This window comes from Emiliania huxleyi (assembly GCF_000372725.1).
Source record: "Emiliania huxleyi CCMP1516 unplaced genomic scaffold EMIHUscaffold_36, whole genome shotgun sequence".
Lineage (NCBI taxonomy): Eukaryota > Haptophyta > Isochrysidales > Noelaerhabdaceae > Emiliania > Emiliania huxleyi.
Window position 1 is genome coordinate 554,159 of NW_005199274.1, and position 17,051 is coordinate 571,209.

At 66.6% G+C, this 17,051-nt stretch overlaps 5 protein-coding genes across 5 annotated transcripts; 4 read left to right on the forward strand and 1 right to left on the reverse strand.

Annotated features, from left to right (window-relative positions):
* Positions 1–2,584: 2,584 nt before the first annotated feature.
* Positions 2,585–4,141, forward strand: EMIHUDRAFT_208842 (hypothetical protein; the record flags this gene model as incomplete). The annotated part of the gene is made up of 3 exons (XM_005772416.1): positions 2,585–3,217; positions 3,320–3,401; positions 3,495–4,141. The coding sequence occupies 3 exons, from the start codon at positions 2,585–2,587 to the stop codon at positions 4,139–4,141; spliced, it is 1,362 nt and encodes a 453-aa protein (XP_005772473.1).
* A 560-nt stretch (positions 4,142–4,701) lies between these two features.
* On the reverse strand, positions 4,702–7,041 carry EMIHUDRAFT_102055 (hypothetical protein; the record flags this gene model as incomplete). Its single annotated transcript, XM_005772417.1, has 8 exons — positions 4,702–4,731; positions 4,761–4,874; positions 5,078–5,116; positions 5,222–5,313; positions 5,392–5,579; positions 5,665–5,815; positions 5,895–6,000; positions 6,109–7,041. 8 exons carry the CDS (start codon positions 7,039–7,041, stop codon positions 4,702–4,704), a joined length of 1,653 nt encoding a protein of 550 aa, XP_005772474.1.
* An 870-nt stretch (positions 7,042–7,911) lies between these two features.
* On the forward strand, positions 7,912–10,478 carry EMIHUDRAFT_208844 (hypothetical protein; the record flags this gene model as incomplete). The annotated part of the gene is made up of 3 exons (XM_005772418.1): positions 7,912–8,316; positions 8,415–8,588; positions 9,945–10,478. The coding sequence occupies 3 exons, from the start codon at positions 7,912–7,914 to the stop codon at positions 10,476–10,478; spliced, it is 1,113 nt and encodes a 370-aa protein (XP_005772475.1).
* A 90-nt stretch (positions 10,479–10,568) lies between these two features.
* EMIHUDRAFT_451070 (hypothetical protein) lies at positions 10,569–13,690 on the forward strand. Its single transcript, XM_005772419.1, has 6 exons — positions 10,569–11,280; positions 11,574–11,694; positions 12,379–12,506; positions 12,583–12,804; positions 13,221–13,278; positions 13,343–13,690. Exons 1-6 carry the CDS (start codon positions 10,628–10,630, stop codon positions 13,418–13,420), a joined length of 1,260 nt encoding a protein of 419 aa, XP_005772476.1. The 5' UTR covers positions 10,569–10,627; the 3' UTR covers positions 13,421–13,690.
* A 1,086-nt stretch (positions 13,691–14,776) lies between these two features.
* Positions 14,777–15,907, forward strand: EMIHUDRAFT_435990 (hypothetical protein). The gene is made up of 2 exons (XM_005772420.1): positions 14,777–14,928; positions 15,085–15,907. The coding sequence occupies exons 1-2, from the start codon at positions 14,802–14,804 to the stop codon at positions 15,624–15,626; spliced, it is 669 nt and encodes a 222-aa protein (XP_005772477.1). The 5' UTR covers positions 14,777–14,801; the 3' UTR covers positions 15,627–15,907.
* Positions 15,908–17,051: the final 1,144 nt, after the last annotated feature.

Consider the following 17,051-nt stretch of genomic DNA (forward strand, 5'->3'; position numbering starts at 1 on the left):
GAGGCTCAATGGCAACCGGCCGCAGCGACGGTCGCGTCTCCGAAGAGGCGATCCACGCATCGCGCCAAACGGTACACACCATCGGCGCTTTGTCGCGGCAGCGGCACATTGCCATCACGAGTGGCATCAGATCGGGCGACAGGAGCACCTTCTCCATCCATGGCTGCATGCTGAGAGTCGGGGAGGTTCGCGAAATGAGCTGCGCCAAAAAAAAAGAGGGGTGCGGCACACGCAAAATCGTAAAAAAAAGCCTTGAGCCCGAGTGGTGTGCACTTAATATGCACCGTGTCGCGATGCGCTCCCCGCTCCCGTCCCTGTGTCCCTGATCGCTTACAAGATCCTGCTCGTGCAGTCCCCTCGCCCCCACCGCCCTCCTACTCCACCCCTCGCCCTGAGGGAGGGTGTAGAGGATGTAGAGTGTAGAGCGCTGTAGAGCTGTAGAGCTGTAGAGCGCTGTAGAGCTGTAGAGCTCTACATCCGCCGCGGGACGAAGCGCCTGCGTTGTAGAGCGATACAACAAACTCTACATCATAAGCGGCGAACGAGGCACGGTCGCTCTCCGACATGAGGCGCGTTGCACTTGCCAGTGCTGCCCTGGCCTTCTGTCTGCCCGCCCAATGGGTGGGAGGTGCCTCTGCTGCTGTGGCATGCCTCACGGCTGCGACTGGCCGGCGCCTCGGCGCGTCAGCTCGGCTAGGTGTAGCGATAGTGGCCAGCGCAACTCGCCTGGACTCAACGCTCAGCCACGGAGCTCCCGCACGCGCTGGCGCGAGGCATGGCGCATGCAACGCGTCTGAATGCTCGCCTCGCCTCGCGCAAATGCGACCGTCCTCGCACACCGCCTGCTAAAGGAGCACACTGCGACGAATGCGGCACCGGCGACGCATGGCAGGCTGGTCATGACGCAGTTATAGGGTGTTGTGTGCTGTCAGAGTGACTCTCTGTGTGTCAGGGATAGTCAGGGCCGCCGTCCATCAGAGCTCCAGTAAGCTCAGAGACACCCCATTAGTGCGACTCGACCTCTTTGAGTCACTGCCTTCCCGGCGGTTTGGCTGTAGAGCCTCTACAACAAACTCTACAACAAAATCGCGCTCTACATCGCTCTACAACGCAGGCAGTTCGTCACGCGGCGGATGTAGAGCTCTACAGCTCTACAGCACTCCAGAGCGCTCTACATCTCTACAACTCTACAGCGCTCTACACTCTACATCCTCTACACCCTCCCTCAGCCCTCGCCCTCCCCCCCGCCCTACCGAACCACCCAGCCACCGGCACCGCCCGCCCATGCCGACTCCGCCCTCCCGCCGCCCTCCCCCCTTCCCGCCCGCCCTCCGCCTTCGCCATCCCCCATCTGTGCGTTCCACTCCGTCCGCTCCCTCCCGTTGGCGCCCGTCCCGCCCTCCGCCCTCGCCCTCCGCCCCTGCCCCGGCTGTCCTGGGCGACATCCCCACACCATCACGCGCCAAGTGGGAGGGAAGTGGACGGGGCCCTGAGCCGACCTAGCCGCCAAACGGAATGGGGCGCCCAACGCGTACCGAATTACTGTGCCTTTCCCGGGTGCAGCCTTTCGGTTCGTGAAGGGTCGGTGCGAGTCGTGCTTTCCTCGATCCCCCGCCCTCACCCGCCACTCCACCGCTTTGTTTGGCTCTCCAGCCTTACCACCATCGGGAGGCGGCGAGCGAGGCGAAAGAAATCAGACTCGGTCGAAAGACCCCAGATTGGCATCCATGCCTTTCTGGATGACAGGGTGGCCCGGTGGCCCGCCACAACGACCCCTGGAATTGCGACTCGCCGCTTTCGATGTTCTGTGTGAGCTCTGAGTCGCGATCCGCTGAACAACTGCCACAAAAATCCGCTGTGATTCTGTGTGAGCTCTGTGTCTTGTTTTGCCAACAATACACCTAACTCGAATAAAATAAAGTTTGGCGTCATGTTGTGTGTGCCTTCGCTTGTTTCTATAACAACGAAGTCTAGCTCAAAATAAAAAATCCGGGGATTGCGACTCGCCGCTTTCGATGTTCTGTGTGAGTTCTTTGTCGCGATGCTACAACATGCCTTATAAAATAAAAAATCCCAACCCGCGGCAGCGGCGGCTTCCGAATGGGTGCGAGACGCCAGCACCAAAAGCGAGCCGTGACAACAGCCGTAGCGCATGAAGCAGGCCAACGCCACACCTACAGCTGTGCAGCAGAGCACCAGCCCAAGCCGTCTCAAGGTGCTCACCGTCGTCGTCATCGTTTGCATCGCGGCAGCTCTGTCGGCCGCCATCGCCGTGCGCCCATCAAGTGGCCCAACAGCCCTACTCGGCACTGCGGACGGAAGCGGTGGCGGTGAAGGCGAGGGTGGTGGTGGCGAGGCCGGTGGTGGCGAGGGCGGTGGTGGCGAGGGCGGTGGCGGCGAGGGGGGCGGTGGTGGCGAGGGCGGTGGCGGAGATGGAGGTGGTGGTGAGGGTGGTGGTGGCGAGGGCGGTGGCGGAGATGGAGGTGGTGGTGAGGGTGGTGGTGGCGAGGGCGGTGGCGGAGATGGAGGTGGTGGTGAGGGCGGTGGCGGAGATGGAGGTGGTGGTGAGGCAGGCCAGATGACGATGTGGAGCACCGACCCGCAGGAAATTGTCGGCTCGTCCTGTGAATTCGCCAACATCGCACAGGGCGGCACAGGCTCGCCAGCCGCTGCGAACCCCTACATCGCATCCGGACGCTACTGCGCCGTCGACGCGGAGCTCTACGGCGGTGCAGTGGCGTGCGGGCGCTGCTACAGGATCACATTCAACGGAGCAGAGACGACGGAGACCACTGGCTGCAACCGGCCTGGTGCGGCGGTCGTGATGGTGGTCGATTCGGGCTCAGCTGCGGAGTTCGATTGCCACCTGCCCGTATTCCGGGACATATCAGGTTGCGCGACGGGCGTGATGGGCATCCAATTCGAGCAGGTCGCGTGTCAAGGGGCCGGCCCGCCGACGGCAACCATCCTCGACGGTGGCAATGCCTATTTTGTCAAGGTCCTCTTCTCCGGGCTCGAACGTGGCGTCGACGCAGCCACCATCACGGTCGGTGGCAACGCTCCTGTGATGATGAGCCGCAACGGTGGCCCCTTCCAGGCCTCCACCCAAGGGCTGACGGGCGTGCCTGTCGGCTTCACGCTCACGCTGGACGACGGCTCGACGCTAGAGCTCGCAAACTGCTTCGGAAATTGGCCACAGACGACGGGCGCCTCGTGCGTGTCTGACGCTTTGACTTTGCCGCCGCCGCCGCCATCGCCCCGGCCGCCACCGCCGCCCTCGCCTATTTCGGCCCTCGGCGGCGAGACGGGCTGCCTCAAGGGCTTCACCGCAGCCCACAACGCTGTCCGGTGCCTCCATCCGGGCACCCCCGACCTCGTCTGGGACGACTGCCTCGGCCGCTGTGAGCACTCATCCGCCCAACACCAATGACCCGCCCAAACAAACCATGCGCGTATCTCCCGACCCCGCCTCTCCGAACGCGCACCCCATGCAGGCGCGCAGGACTGGGCGGACCACCTCGCGCTCACCGACTCGTTTGCTCACTCTCCGAGCGGGCGGTGCTCGGAGTGCAGCTTGGGCTACGTAGGCGAGAACCTTGGCTCGGGCCAGTTCAGCGTGGACGGTTTTATGGACATGTACTGGAACGAAGAAGTGCATTGGAACTATGCGACCAGCACCGGCACGGGTGGAGGCGCCACAGGGCACTTCACGCAAATCGTTTGGAAGGCCACCACCAAGCTGGGCTGTGGCACCAATTCGCGGAAATGGGTCTGCGTATACGCCACCGGCGGCAACTACAACAACGCGTACGCGACCAACGTTCTGGAAAGGGACGAGAGCCGCCGTGAGCTCTGTGACCCGTGCCACTTTGGCCACAGCAAGGGCAGCCAGGCATGCACAGGGGTGAACGTAGAGTGGTATCGTGAGCTGGGCATCTGTGACCGGGTGAGCGAGACCTGCATCTGCAAGAGCGGCAACGCCGGCACCGGCACCCAGAGCTGTGCTTCCGGTGGCGGCGGCACGGGAGGCTTCACCTCATACACCGAAGAGCCTGCGTGCAACAGCGGGTGGCCCGCGGCAGCTCATGGCAGCAACGGTGGCTTCAGCACAAACGGCGGCGGCTACAACGGTGGCGGCTGATCATGCGCCCCACTAGGCCAGTCAGTCAGTCTACACACGTCCTAGCACGGGTTATGGGGCAGCCGCAGCAAACGCGTATGGACCTGGGGACTCAAATGTTGCGGTCGAGCGCGGCTGCAGCCGAGATGCCGTCCACCCCCTCGCCACCAGCGCAATCACAGCACGCACTAGCTGTGCCGTCACAACTCCTGACTCGCAGCTGGTCACCACTCCCAGTCCTCTCAAGTTCACACACCTCGGAGGACACTGCGTGTGATGTGTGAATGCGTGGCCTCTCTGCGCGGGGTTTTTTGTGTTTACTTAGAGTTTTAACAGTACAAGAACACCGAATCGCACACAGCTCACAGGGGAGAAAACAGAATTAGTGATGAGAGTGTATACCAGGTCCAGAGTTTAGTCCACGCACCACGCATCCACATGAGGAAGATGCGATCCCATCCCAAGCGGCGGCGGAGTCTGTCTGGGGGCAGATCAACCAATACGCATGCATGCGCAAGGATGCTGCGCCATCAATGCACGCAGCGCCCCGGCCGCCCCATCGGTGTACACGTAGTACTGCTCTAGTCGAGCTCGTCCTCCTCCGATCCCTCCTACAGAGGTGTGAATGGCGTCTCGTCACCCCGAACCGCTTCGCACCGCCCGCCGCGCTCCTCCGGTCCAGGGACACCTCCATCGCCATCTGCAGCGCCGTCGAGTGGAATGGTACCCCTTGGTCGACGCCCCACCGCCGCACCTACAGTCACCACGTCCGGAGGAAGCCAGTGTGGTCGAGGCGTTGGCGAAGCCTGTAGGTACCCAACCCACATGGTCGTCACGACCAACAACAGCAAAGGCGAAAGGCGAGGAAAGACCGTGTGGCCGTCGAGAGGTGTGGCTGCAACCGCCCGTCTCTAGCGGGTGTGTGGGGCTGTGTGGAGCAAGAGGAGCCCGCGCGACCTGCTCGCGCGAGCTGTCGCACGCCGTCTTGTATGACGCCTGCTCACGGCCAGCGCGCGCGTGAAGAGGCGCCGTTCACAGCGGCTCGTCATCAGCCGTGAAATGTGGAGTGGAACGCGCCGCGCTCTGAAGGTCCGACGCGACCAACGACGCGCCCTCCTCCCCCTCCCCGCCGCCGCCGCCGCCGTATCGGTCCTTCTTCTTCTTCCTGCGCCGCCGCTCCCGCTCCCGCCGGCCTAGACTCGCGGGGGTGGAGCTGTGAACGGCGGCTCTCCACGGCGCCGCCCGTGCCCCCTCCCCCCCCCCGGCGCCACCGTCGTCGTCCACCCACAGGACGCTTGCGTCCTTCTCCTCCGCCGCCTCGGCCCAACCAGACACCTCGTACAGCCCCTCGCCGGGAGTCTTGTACTCCTCCTCGGCCGCCCGCCGCGACCTGCCTCGCCCCCTCCGCCGGCTCGCCGAGCGCCGCCGCCTCGAGACGCAGCAGATCGCCGCAGCGCACCTGATGCGTCCAACTCCGCCCGCGGTTCACATCCAACTCTGTGGCGGTGTGCCGAGCAACGCGCGGCGCGGCGCGCAGCGCGCACATGGCGCCGGCCGCGACCGTTGCGCCCGCGCCCATCGTACCGAGCCGGTGCGACGACGCGGCGGCGGCGTGGAGCCGGTCCACATACGCGCCGCTGTACGCGGTGACCGGCAGCGGAGGCGGAGGCGGAGCCGCACCGGCCTCAAGAGCACCTGCCATTTGCCAGGGCGGGAGGCGTCGATGCGCTGGCTCGGCGGGCGGCGCACGCGGTCCCCGCGCCGTACGCCGCACCCGGCAGCGAGTTCGAGGCTGCGCCGCGCGCATCGCCCGCCGGCCGCAGCTGCTGCCGAGGGGAAAGGACGCCCGCTAGCCCCAGCCTGGCGCAATTCTCGTTCACCTACCGAGGGGCCAGAGCCGAGGGCAGGGTGGGTGCAGTGCTTGAACGGCGAAGAGCACAGCCCTCTCGCGGCAGCTCTCTCTCGCCCGCCTCCCGCCCGCTGTTGACCTGCTGCTCGCACGCGCGCCGCCACGCCACCGACGCGCCGTCTCCGAGCCGCGACCGCCCCAGCAGGTTTCCCGCCTCGGGCTGCGAGTAGCCCACGCGGCTCTCTTCCGGAGGCGGCGGCGGAGGGCGGAGCAGCGGCGCGTGGGCGGCGGCGGCGGGCGGCGGCGGAGGTGGAGGCGCGAGGCTGCCCCCGCAGAAGGCGCACGCGCCGCACTGGCAGCGCTTGCAGTAGTTTGACGCGTGCTCGGGCTGGCACATTGCGGCGCACTGCTGCACGGTCGTGTCGGCGTTGTCCAGCGGCGCACACTGGATCGGAGCGGTGGACGGGGCGGCCGGTCCGGCGGCGCAGAAGGGACAGCTCGCGCAGCGGCACTGCTGGCAGCGGCTCAGGGAGCAGTCGAGCTCACACTGCGCGGTCGCGACGTCGGAGCTGTCGTTCGGCTCGCACTCGCTCCCCCGGGCGAGAACCCCTCGGACGAGGACGGCCTGGGCCGGCGCCGCGCTACCGGATGCAGCGGCCGGCGCGGCGGCGGGCGCGGCGCTACGTGTGGGCGTTGCCACGGGCGCGGCGGCGGGCTTCTGGGCGGAGCCGCCGCCGCCGCCGCGACAACTCGGGCACGCCTTGCACGAGCACTTGCCGCAGTGCGACGACTCCTCCAGAGGGCGGCACCAGTCGAGGCACGTCTCGTACGCCGTGTCCCATTTCGCCACCGCGGGGCACGGGTGGGTGATGTCCTCGCGGTACTGGGCGCATAGGGCGACGCAGCCGGCGCAGAGCTCCTTTGGGCAGTGGTCGCGTGGCGAGCGGCACCACGAAGCGCAGCGGTTGCCGCGGTTGCCCTTTTTCGGCAGCTGGGCCTCGCTCACGCTGATGGCGAGCGCGGCGGCGAGCGCGGCGAAGAGCAGGGATCGCTGCTGCGAGCTTTTTTGCATCGCTCGTCTGCCCTCCAGCCGCCGTGCGTGCTTCAACAAGATCCGTTGTTCACGCTGCTCGAGGACACACTCGTCACAGCCCGCGAGGGCCTATGGCCTGCGGGAATCTGAGTCTGAAGTGGTGAAGTGCTGGCCCGTGGTCGGAGGCGTGCCGGGTATTACACGTGCTCGCTAAGCTGGTGTGTGTGCGGAAGTGGGGTGCCTCCACGGCCACCGACCGAGAGGAACGGTCGGTCGCGTGCGGGTAGGGCGACTCGACCGGTGGCCGCACTCGGTGTTCCTTTTCCCGCAGAGCAGATTGTGAATGAGCTTGCCTTTGGCGGGGGCGGGCGAGCGAGTGCACGGAGCTAAGTGCCTCGCTCGCCGCCCTCGCGGGAGTCGCTTAGGTAGGCGGCCGGCTCCCGCAGTGTACCTGTGTTAGTGCCAGTGCGCGCCAGTCCCGTGCCCAGTGTCGTGCGAGGGAGTTTTGTTGTAAATTCTTTTCCCTTGCTTTTTGTTTAAATTCTTTTCCCTGTGTTAGTGCCAGTGCGCGCCAGTCCCGTGCCCAGTGTTGTGCGAGGGAGGTTCGTTGTAAAATTCTTTTCCCTTAGTGCCAGTGCGCGCCAGTCCCGTGCCCAGTGTCGTGCGAGGGAGTTTTGTTGTAAATTCTTTTCCCTTGCTTTTCCCTTTGTTTAAATTCTTTTCCCTGTGTTAGTGCCAGTGCGCGCCAGTCCCGTGCCCAGTGTTGTGCGAGGGAGTTTTGTTGTAAAATTCTTTTCCCTCGGCGGTTCCGAGAGACCACGTTCCGCTGACGCGGCCCGGACGCACGCATCTCGCTCGACGCCAAGTGTGCAGGCATGGCCCATCGGAGCGAGGAGCGTCGCTGGCGTGATGAGCAACGGCGCGACGAGTGCGGACGCGAAGAGTGGCGATGGCAGGGCGAGCGACGGCGGTCGCGATCACGCGATGAGCCGCGGCGGGATGAGCTGCGACGGCGCGACGAGCGTTGGCAAGGCGAGCAATGGCCGCACCACGGGCGGCATGACGAGCGGCGCGGCTACAACGACTCTTGGTGCAGTGGTCGCGAGCAGCGAAGGCCCGCTGAGCCACAATGGCCCGCTGAGCGATGGCGCGACGAGCCATGGCGAGGCGAGCAACGGCCGCATCATGACGGGCGGCATGACGAGCGGCGCGGCTTCGACGATCGGGGCAGAGGCGAGCGCGAGCGCGACTGGCACGATCGGCGCGATGACCGGCGCGATGACCGCCGCGGCGAGGGGCAGCCTCAGCACAGCGGTCGCCGGGAGAGACCGCCGATGCACGGAGCGCAAGGACGCGACGCACGAATGTGCAATGATCGCTCCTTCTCTGTCCGCCGCGCTGACAGTGATCAGGTCGACCCTCGGAAGCTGACCACTTTGATAAGCCAGGCTGGCAGCGCTGACGCATTGCTCGCGCTCTCTGCTGCCCACAGCACGAGCTTAAACCACATCCACGCTGCGAACCTGTGGAACAAACTGGGCAAGCAGCGCATCGAGCGGCCGCACGAGGAGCGGCTTGAGGAGCTGGTGCAGCGCACGCTGGACCTCGTTTCTTCGTGCCGAGCGCGCGAGCTGGCCAACATCGCCCACGGCGTAGCAAAGTGCCAGCTGCAAGTAGGGGTGGTGCGTTCGCTGTACGCGGCGGTGGCGGAGGCGGCGGTGGGGAGCGGGCTGGATCGCTTCAAGCCGCAGGAGCTGGCCAACACGGTGTGGGCGTATGCGACGGCGGGCGTGGCTGCGGACGCGCTGTACGCGGCGGTGGCGGAGGCGGCGGTGCGCAGCAGGCTGGCTGGCTTCAACCCTCAGAACCTGGCCAACACGGCGTGGGCGTACGCGACGGCGGGCGTCGCTGCGGACGCGCTGTACGCGGCGGTGGCGGAGGCGGCGGTGCGCGGCGGGTTGGATCGCTTCAACCCTCAGGCCCTGGCCATGACGGTGCGGGCGTACGCGACGGCGGGCGTGGCTGCGGACGCGCTGTACGCGGCGGTGGCGGAGGCGGCGGTGCGCGGTGGGCTGGATCGCTTCAACCCGCAGGACCTGGCCAACACGGTGTGGGCGTATGCGACGGCGGGCGTGGCTGCGGACGCGCTGTACGCGGCGGTGGCGGAGGCGGCGGTGCGGAGCGGGCTGGCTGGCTTCAACCCGCAGGACCTGGCCAACACGGTGTGGGCGTATGCGACGGCGGGCGTGGCTGCGGACGCGCTGTACGCGACGGTAGCGGACGCGGCGGTGCGCGGCGGGCTGGCTGGCTTCAAGCCTCAGGACCTGGCCAACACGGTGTGGGCGTATGCGACGGCGGGCGTGGCTGCGGACGCGCTGTACGCGGCGGTGGCGGAGGCGGCGGTGCGCGGCGGGCTGGCTGGCTTCAAGCCTCAGGAACTGGCCATGACGGTGTGGGCGTATGCGACGGCGGGCGTCGCTGCGGACGCGCTGTACGCGGCGGTGGCGGAGGCGGCGGTGCGCGGCGGGCTGGATCGCTTCAACCCTCAGGCCCTGGCCAACACGGTGTGGGCGTATGCGACTGCGGGCGTGGCTGCGGACGCGCTGTACGCGGCGGTGGCGGAGGAGGCGGTGCGGGGCGGGCTGGCTGGCTTCAACCCTCAGAACCTGGCCAACACGGTGTGGGCGTACGCGACGGCGGGCGTGGCTGCGGACGCGCTGTACGCGGCGGTGGCGGAGGCGGCGGTGCGCGGCGGGCTGGATCGCTTCAAGCCGCGGGAGCTGGCCATGACGGTGTGGGCGTATGCGACGGCGGGCGTGGCTGCGGACGCGCTGTACGCGGCGGTGGCGGAGGCGGCGGTGCGGAGCGGGCTGGCTGGCTTCAAGCCGCAGGAGCTGGCCATGACGGTGTGGGCGTATGCGACGGCAGACCATCATCACCAGGCGTTGCTTGCCGACTGCTCGCGCGTGATCAGCGACTCGCTCGCGCGGGATCCGTCGAGGTGGAGCGAGCCGGGCCGCCGTCAGCTGCACCAGTGGCAGCTCTGGCTCTCTCTTGAGCGAGGCGAAGACGGCCAGCAGCATCTTCTCCCCGCCTCTGAGCGCAAGCTCTGCTGCGACGCTATGCAAGACACGCAGGTGACGATCTCTGAGTTCCAACGCTCCGTCGCGGCTGCCCTCGCCGCCGTCCGCTCCGGCTTCGAGGAGGAGCATCTCGAGCTGCGCACCGGCTACTCGCTCGACCTGGCGCTGCCCTCGTCACGCGCCGCGGTCGAGGTGGACGGCCCCTCTCACTTCCTGCTGCCCGACGGCCGGGGCGTGCGCAGACCCAATGGGCCGACGCTGCTCAAGCGGCGCCTCCTCGCGGCGGCTGGCTGGAGGGTGATCAGCGTTCCATTCTACGAGTGGGACGGCTTCGCGACGGCCAAGGAGCGGCAAACCTACCTGCAGGGGGCGGTCGCCCCGCTGTTGGGGTAGTGCTGTGCGCCAGTCCCGTGCCCGTGTAAAGCGTGCAATCCCGTTGCACCATACCACACCCCGCAAAAAGTTGGAACCCTGTTGTTCAAGCCTCACTGTCCTGTGCTGTCGTCCCGGACCCGGACCGTCCCGGACCGGACCTGTCCTCGATGTTCGGCACGCCAGCGGCCCGACCTCCGCGCCGCAAAGTCCTCTGGGTCGGCTTCTCTCCAACCGCCAACACGCCGCCCGAGCTCTGCATCACGCCGCCGTCGGCCTGGCTCTCTGGTGGACGGATGTCGCCCTCGTCGTCGCCCACATCGCCTCGCAATCCTCGAGCCCTGCGCATCTCGCACCCGCGCCTCGCCCTCGCGATGCTCGCCTCCTGCTCCGTCCTGCTCCTCCTCATGGTGGCGACGACCTCCTCAGGCAAGCCGCGGCAGCTCCTCCAGAGGGAAGGCCTCCTCTTTGGACGGACGCCGATGGCCGGCGGCCTTTCCGCCATGCTCTATGGAGATGGCATCGCGGTGGAGATCCCGGACCCACGTTCTCCAGCGGCTGCTGCGCCCGCCGTGGCTCCGTCACGGCCAGACGGCTCTCCGGCGTCAAAGGCTGCGCCAGCCGCGGCCCCGTCGCGGCCAATCCGCGCCGCAGCTCCGGCTCCGCTGTCGCCGGTGGCGGAGGCTGCGGCGCCGGTCCCAGCCGCGTCGCCATCGCGGCCCAAAAGTAGCTCCAGCTCCAGCCTTACGGCCGAAAGCAGACCCGTCCGTACAGAGGCCGCAGCGCCGAGCCCCGCCTCTGGCCTCTCCCGGCCGGTCAGTCGGTCTTGTCCGGGCTGTCCCGCCGAGGACACGCCCACGACACGTCCACGACGCCTCTCCCGTAGGCGCACCACGCGCGGCTTCTTCCGCCGCAGACCGCCCCTGCCGCCTCCACCGCCTCCTCCGCCCCTGCCGCCTCCTCCGCCCCTGCCGCCTCCTCCGCCTCCGCCGCCTCCTCCGCCTCCGCCGCCTCCTCCACCCCTGCCGCCTCCTCCGCCCCTGCCGCCTCCTCAGCCTCGACCGCCTCCTCCGCCCCCGCACACCGCGGCGGAGGCGGCTTCCCGGCCGCTCGCAGCCTCGTCAACGTGACGTTTGCCTTTGCTCGCACGCCCCTGCTGGGCGGCTCCGCCGAGCTCTTCTGGCTGAGCGACAACGCCACCGAGCGCTGGTACGCCTCGCTGCCGGCCGGGGTCGAGGTGTGAACAGCGTCCGTTCACACCTCGAGCTGTGAACAGGTACGCCTCGCTGCCGGCCGGGCTCGAGGTGACGGAGAGGACGTACCCAGGACAGTGCTGGCGCGCGCGCGACGCCACGACAGGCGACGAGCCCGCCCCCTCGCGCGATCTCCCGCAATCTCGCACAATCTCCCACAGCGACGAGCCCGCCCCCTCGCGCAATCTCCCGCAATCTCGCACAGTCTCCCACAACGACGAGCCCGCCCCTCGCGCAATCTCCCACGATCTCCCACAATCTCCCACAGCGACGAGCCCGACCCTCGCGCCCGCTCCTGCGCGCCGGCCGCACGGCGTCTCTTCACACCCGCCGCGCGTCCGAGCAGGGAACCACCTCCTCTCGTACTGCGCCACCCTCGCGCCGTCGCAGACAGTCGCCATCGCGCCGGCGGGGGCGGCGCGCCTCGCCCTTCGCTTCTCATCTCCACCACCAAACCTCTTACCCCAAACCCTGACCCCCAACCCCTACCCCAACTTCTACCCCAAACCGAACCCCCCCCCACCCCCACCCCCACCCCCCACCCCCCACCCACCCCCTAGGTCCGCCTCGACTTTCACTTCTCGCCGACGGCGAAGCTCGCGCCGAGCGCCACGGTCGTCGAGGAGTCGGCAGGGAGGGCTCCAACCACGGTGGGGACCCTCCGGCAGGGAGGCACGCTCTCGGTGCAAGCCTCGGCCGGTGCGCGCTACCGCGTCGTCGAGGGCGGGAGCGGCAAGACGATCGCCCGGCAGACGGCGTCTCACGAGGCGCCGGCAGCACGCAGGACGGGGTTCCGGTGGCACAGGCGACGCGTCCACGACACCGCGCACCACGACCGCCGTGTAGGCGGAGCAGCACGTCGACGTCGGCAGCCCCGTCGTGCTCCGCTTCAGCGTGCAGCCGTCCCGCTTCCACGTCGGGGGCGAGGCCGGAGGCAGGCTCTCCCTCTACTGGAGCTGGGCGGGCGAGGGCGGGAGCGGGTACGTAGATGCGGCAGCACAGCGTGCCCATGGCGTTTCGACGGGGCACGTGCCAACCACGTACCAACCACGCACTCGAGCCGCGGTTGCATCCGTCGCCCTCGTCGTCACGCGGTGCGCTGCCGTGTACCCACACCCTCACCCCGCTGCATCCTCAGCCCAGGTTCGGGGCCGAGCACCTCGAGGCGACTCTGGCGGAGGGAGAGACGAGGCGCGAGATCACGCGAGATCACCCGAGATTGCAGACCTCCTCTGGCGGAGGGAGAGACGAGGCGCGAGATCACGCGAGATCACCCGAGATTGCAGACCTCCTCTGGCGGAGGGAGATACGAGGCGCGAGATCACGCGAGATCACCCGAGATTGCAGACCTCCTCTGGCGGAGGGAGAGACGGGGCGCGCGCCGCCGCGGAGAAGGACTCGCGAGTGACGGCCGGCTCATTCCTCCCAGTCTAGCGAGTGGCGGGAGGGGGCGGACGCGAGTGACGGCCAACTCCTGCCTCCGGACGCGCGTCCTCCCTCCCGCTTCTAGGAGCATCGCGACGATGTCCGGTGAGCGCTGGATCGTGCGAGACGCAGCCGGCCGGCAGGTGCGCCAGAGCTACTTGATTGAGAATAGTGTCGATGAAGTACTCACCAACGGCCGGGCGGCAGGTGCGCGCCGTCGTCGCTGCGGACGCGCCGGCGGAGCAGGCGGTCGTGCTGGACGCGAGGTGGGCGGTTTGGCATTGACGGCGGCGTGCGCGGCCCAAGAGCGAAGGCGGCAGGACGACTCGCATATTTGACTCACTGCATGTGCTGAGGGAGGAGCTAGGGCGCGACCACGGCGAGAGCGCGAGGGCGCAGTGCCAGTGGATACCGCGCCAGCCGGGCCCCGTGTCGCCCCTGGCCGCGAGGAGAGAGGAAGGTGTACGTTGACTGTTGTGTGTATGCCGCTCCATGATGCTCGGATATTATGCTCGTACTGTGTATTGTGTGGCATGTGCGTGGCGCGTGTCTAAGACCTCACTTCGTCCACGCGGGAGACAGCGGCGCTCTCACTGGCTCTCAGCGCGCAGCGCGGACTACGTCAAGCTCTAAGGACTGGGAACGAGAGGAGAGGTCGAGCTCGAGGAAGGAGGGATGAGAATAACAAGTCTGGCGCGGGCGAACGAAGAGGGGAACAGCGAACACCACCAGCGGCGCAATTGTCCCTCTCCCCTGCTCAGAGTGCTTGACACTCTGCTCTCTCGATCCACGCTCGACACTTTCACTTCCTCGCGCGTCGGCGGGGCGCACCCCTGGGCAGGCCACAGAGTGACTGTACGACCAGGGGAAGGAATCCCAAGGTACGAGCGTACGCTCCGCGTCACGCACCGGGTGCTGCCGCACGGGAACAGAGTCGCCGCCATCGCCGATTCGATCATGTCGATCCTGCGCGGCACACCCGCGCGCATGCTCGTCTCGTCGCGCTACGCCGTGCCCGTCGACGCCGTGAGCGGAGGCCCCGTCTTCCGCGTCTTCCCTGTGCGGCAGGCGTCCCTCTTGCTCGAAACATGAAGTACCACGACGAGTTTGGCGACGCTGCTGTCAACGGTTCCGCAGCAGTGCTACAACATCAAACACAAACACCCCTCCACGCGTCATCCTCGTCCTTCTTTTTCAGTGTATGTAGCTCTTACGAACATACCCGTAGGTGAACTGCTGACAGGGTTTGCGATGAGGAGCGATCCGAACGTGGTATTCGGGTGATTAGATCACTACCGCCGAAGCGCAAGCGCTTGGAGCAAGGGAACCGCCACGTATGGGTCCCAGACTAGCTTTTTGGTCTAATCTTTCCAAACTCCACAACTCATCGCAACAACAAAAAACACACGGATCGTCTCCTCGGACCTCGCGCCTGTGCGAGAAATAACCAAGAATGACTTGGCTCTTGGGAGACGCACGCATCCACCACCACACCTCAACATCCGCCCAGCGCTTCCGCGGGCAGCCACTGCGCGACAAACACGCTCCGCGGCCACACTACGCTCACTTTGAAGAAACCGGAAGGAGCTTGCCGCGAAAAGGACAGGTGGAAACGGAACGGAAGAGTCAGGGACATTCCTGTCGCCGATCCAGACACGCTCATCATATGTTCGCTCTCGTCGCCGCCGCTGCGCCCTCGCTCCTCGGCTCGCGCACGCCGACTCCGAAGCCAACGGTCGCCTTCTACCCGGGCGCCGGCTCTCCCAGCGAAGTGGGCGGCACCGGCCTTCCAGGCGCGAGCCGACCCGCCCTTTCCGACGACAGCCTTTCCGCTGTGGGCTAGGCCGCCTCATCCGCTGTGGGCTAGGCCGCCTCACCGCGACGCCGCTCGCACACTGACAACACACGCGCGCGCGCGGCGCGCGCACAACACGGCTTGACCGTTGCAGGTGACATCGGCTTCGACCCGCTCGGCCTCGCCAACTTTGATCTCCTTCTCGACAGCGGCATCGACAAGCAGCGCTCTGCCGCCCTGGTGCTCCGCGACTACCGCGACGCCGAGCTCAAGCACGGCCGCCTCGCCATGCTGGCCGCCGTCGCGTGGCCGCTGCAGGAGAAGCTGAACCCGCTGCTCGCGGCCCGCTTCCACATGCCCAACCTCGTGGCCGAGACGGGCGGCCTCTCTCCCTCCGTCCTCAACGGCGGGCTCGAGCAGGGCATCATCCCGTCGGCGGTCGTCACCTTCGCCGTGCTCGTCTCTCTCGTCGAGGCGCAGGGCCTGCGCATCAAGAAGGCGCAGGGCGAGGCCTGGATGCCCGGAGACTACACGACGGCGCGCATCGCCGAGCGCGGCTCGCCCCAGTTCTTTTCGCTCCAGGAGGGCGAGATCTGGAACAGCCGCATCGCGATGCTCGCCGTCCTCGCGTACGTCGTGCAGGAAGTGGCTTCGGGCATCCCCACCGCCGCCACCATCCCCTTCTGGGGCTTCTAATAGTGGGGCGGCCCTCGTGCTGGTGTCCTTGTCGTGCTACATTGCCGTTCCTCTTGTGTTGTCGATGCTGCAGCTGCTTCCGCACTGCGTGATGTGAACCCCTCCCTGCCCTCTGTGGACCGCCCTCTTTGACGCGCATGCACCCCGTTTGGCGCCGTGCCGTGCCGGAGATGCGAGGGCTTCTGACAGCCTGGGCATCTCGCCGGCAATGGTGCTCTTCGTCCCGGGGCATGCGTACCTATTTTTGCGTTTGTACTGTACATATCCTCATCTACTGTGATTGTTGTGTGATGGAAAATGGTTTTCAGACTCGTGGAGCGAAAACGTATCTTGCCCGTCGAGATCACACGAATTGCGTCGCAACCATTCGCCGTTCGTGCGCAGCGTGTGTTCGCCCCCACGGAAATGCACACCAAATGCAAGATGCAAGATCCAGGGCGCAGGGCCAGGGGGGGGGGTGTCCGAGGCGCGAGGGCACTCGAGGATCAGACTCTGGAGATCGGACACAGGACACGGAACTAAGAATTGCACTTCAATCTTCATTCGTTATTACGGCGGAAACGATAGACTGAGATGAGACCGCCCCACGCGCCAGTCAGTGTGGGGAGTTGGGAGTCCACCGAGCACTGCGGGCTGCGAGCCTGTCCGCTGTCGTGTCTCCCTTGTCAGGAGCAGGAGAATTCAACCTCCACAACCCCCCCTGTGCCCCCGTCCCCCGAGGGACCATGTGGAAGCCGGCTAGTGCTAGTCCCCCATCGTGAGGACGACCCCAGCTCTAAAGCCGTACTATGAAAGTGTGAACAGGTTGGAGCAGCAGCTCCTGAGCACGGCGCCGCAGGCGCCTGTTGATAGGTCCAGGTGATCGCCCTGGATGGGCAATACATACGCCTAGTCGGGCCTCAGATCGCCCGACCGCGTCCCGGTGCTCTGTGGTCGGATTTGCGACTCCGCCGCACCGCGCCGCGGCCGGGGGCTCTCCGGAGGCCAAGGATGGCCGTGGCGGACCGGGACGAGCTCTGGGAGGTTCAGTGTCAGTGTATATATTGTAGAGACTAACCATATTCACAATATCTCTCAGTCTAGCTAAGCCAGGGGAGGCGATGCCGGGGCCGTACAGCAGCTTGACGGTGTTTCGCCGGCGTGCGTCCCGGAGCGGTGCCGGACGGGCGGTCGTGGGACAAAATCGGGGGACAACGCCGACGGCGCTCTGATTCGACTTTTGACTTCAAACAAAGACAGTGGCACACGCCGCAGCGCGGTGCGTGCCACTGTCAGGAGCGGATCCGTCAGTTAGTCGTGTTCACGCCGGGATCGTGTCCCCGACAACCTGGGCAGACTTTTGGCTTGGACAGTAGTCGCTTTATTCAATAACAAGGTCTGTGAAGGCAGGCATCGTGTAAATTCTTATCAACCTATCTGTGATTA

What these genes read in the sequence shown, in the direction of transcription:
- EMIHUDRAFT_451070 (XM_005772419.1), top strand. Translation starts at nt 10,628, where the DNA reads ATGTTCGGCACGCCAGCGGCCCGACCTCCGCGCCGCAAAGTCCTCTGG. An exon ending in CTCTCCCGGCCGGTCAGTCG is followed by an intron (nt 11,281 to 11,573) that starts GTCTTGTCCGGG and finishes GGCCGCTCGCAG; the next exon opens with CCTCGTCAACGTGACGTTTG. An exon ending in GAGACGCAGCCGGCCGGCAG is followed by an intron (nt 13,279 to 13,342) that starts GTGCGCCAGAGC and finishes GCCGGGCGGCAG; the next exon opens with GTGCGCGCCGTCGTCGCTGC.
- EMIHUDRAFT_435990 (XM_005772420.1), top strand. Translation starts at nt 14,802, where the DNA reads ATGTTCGCTCTCGTCGCCGCCGCTGCGCCCTCGCTCCTCGGCTCGCGC. An exon ending in GGGCGGCACCGGCCTTCCAG is followed by an intron (nt 14,929 to 15,084) that starts GCGCGAGCCGAC and finishes TGACCGTTGCAG; the next exon opens with GTGACATCGGCTTCGACCCG.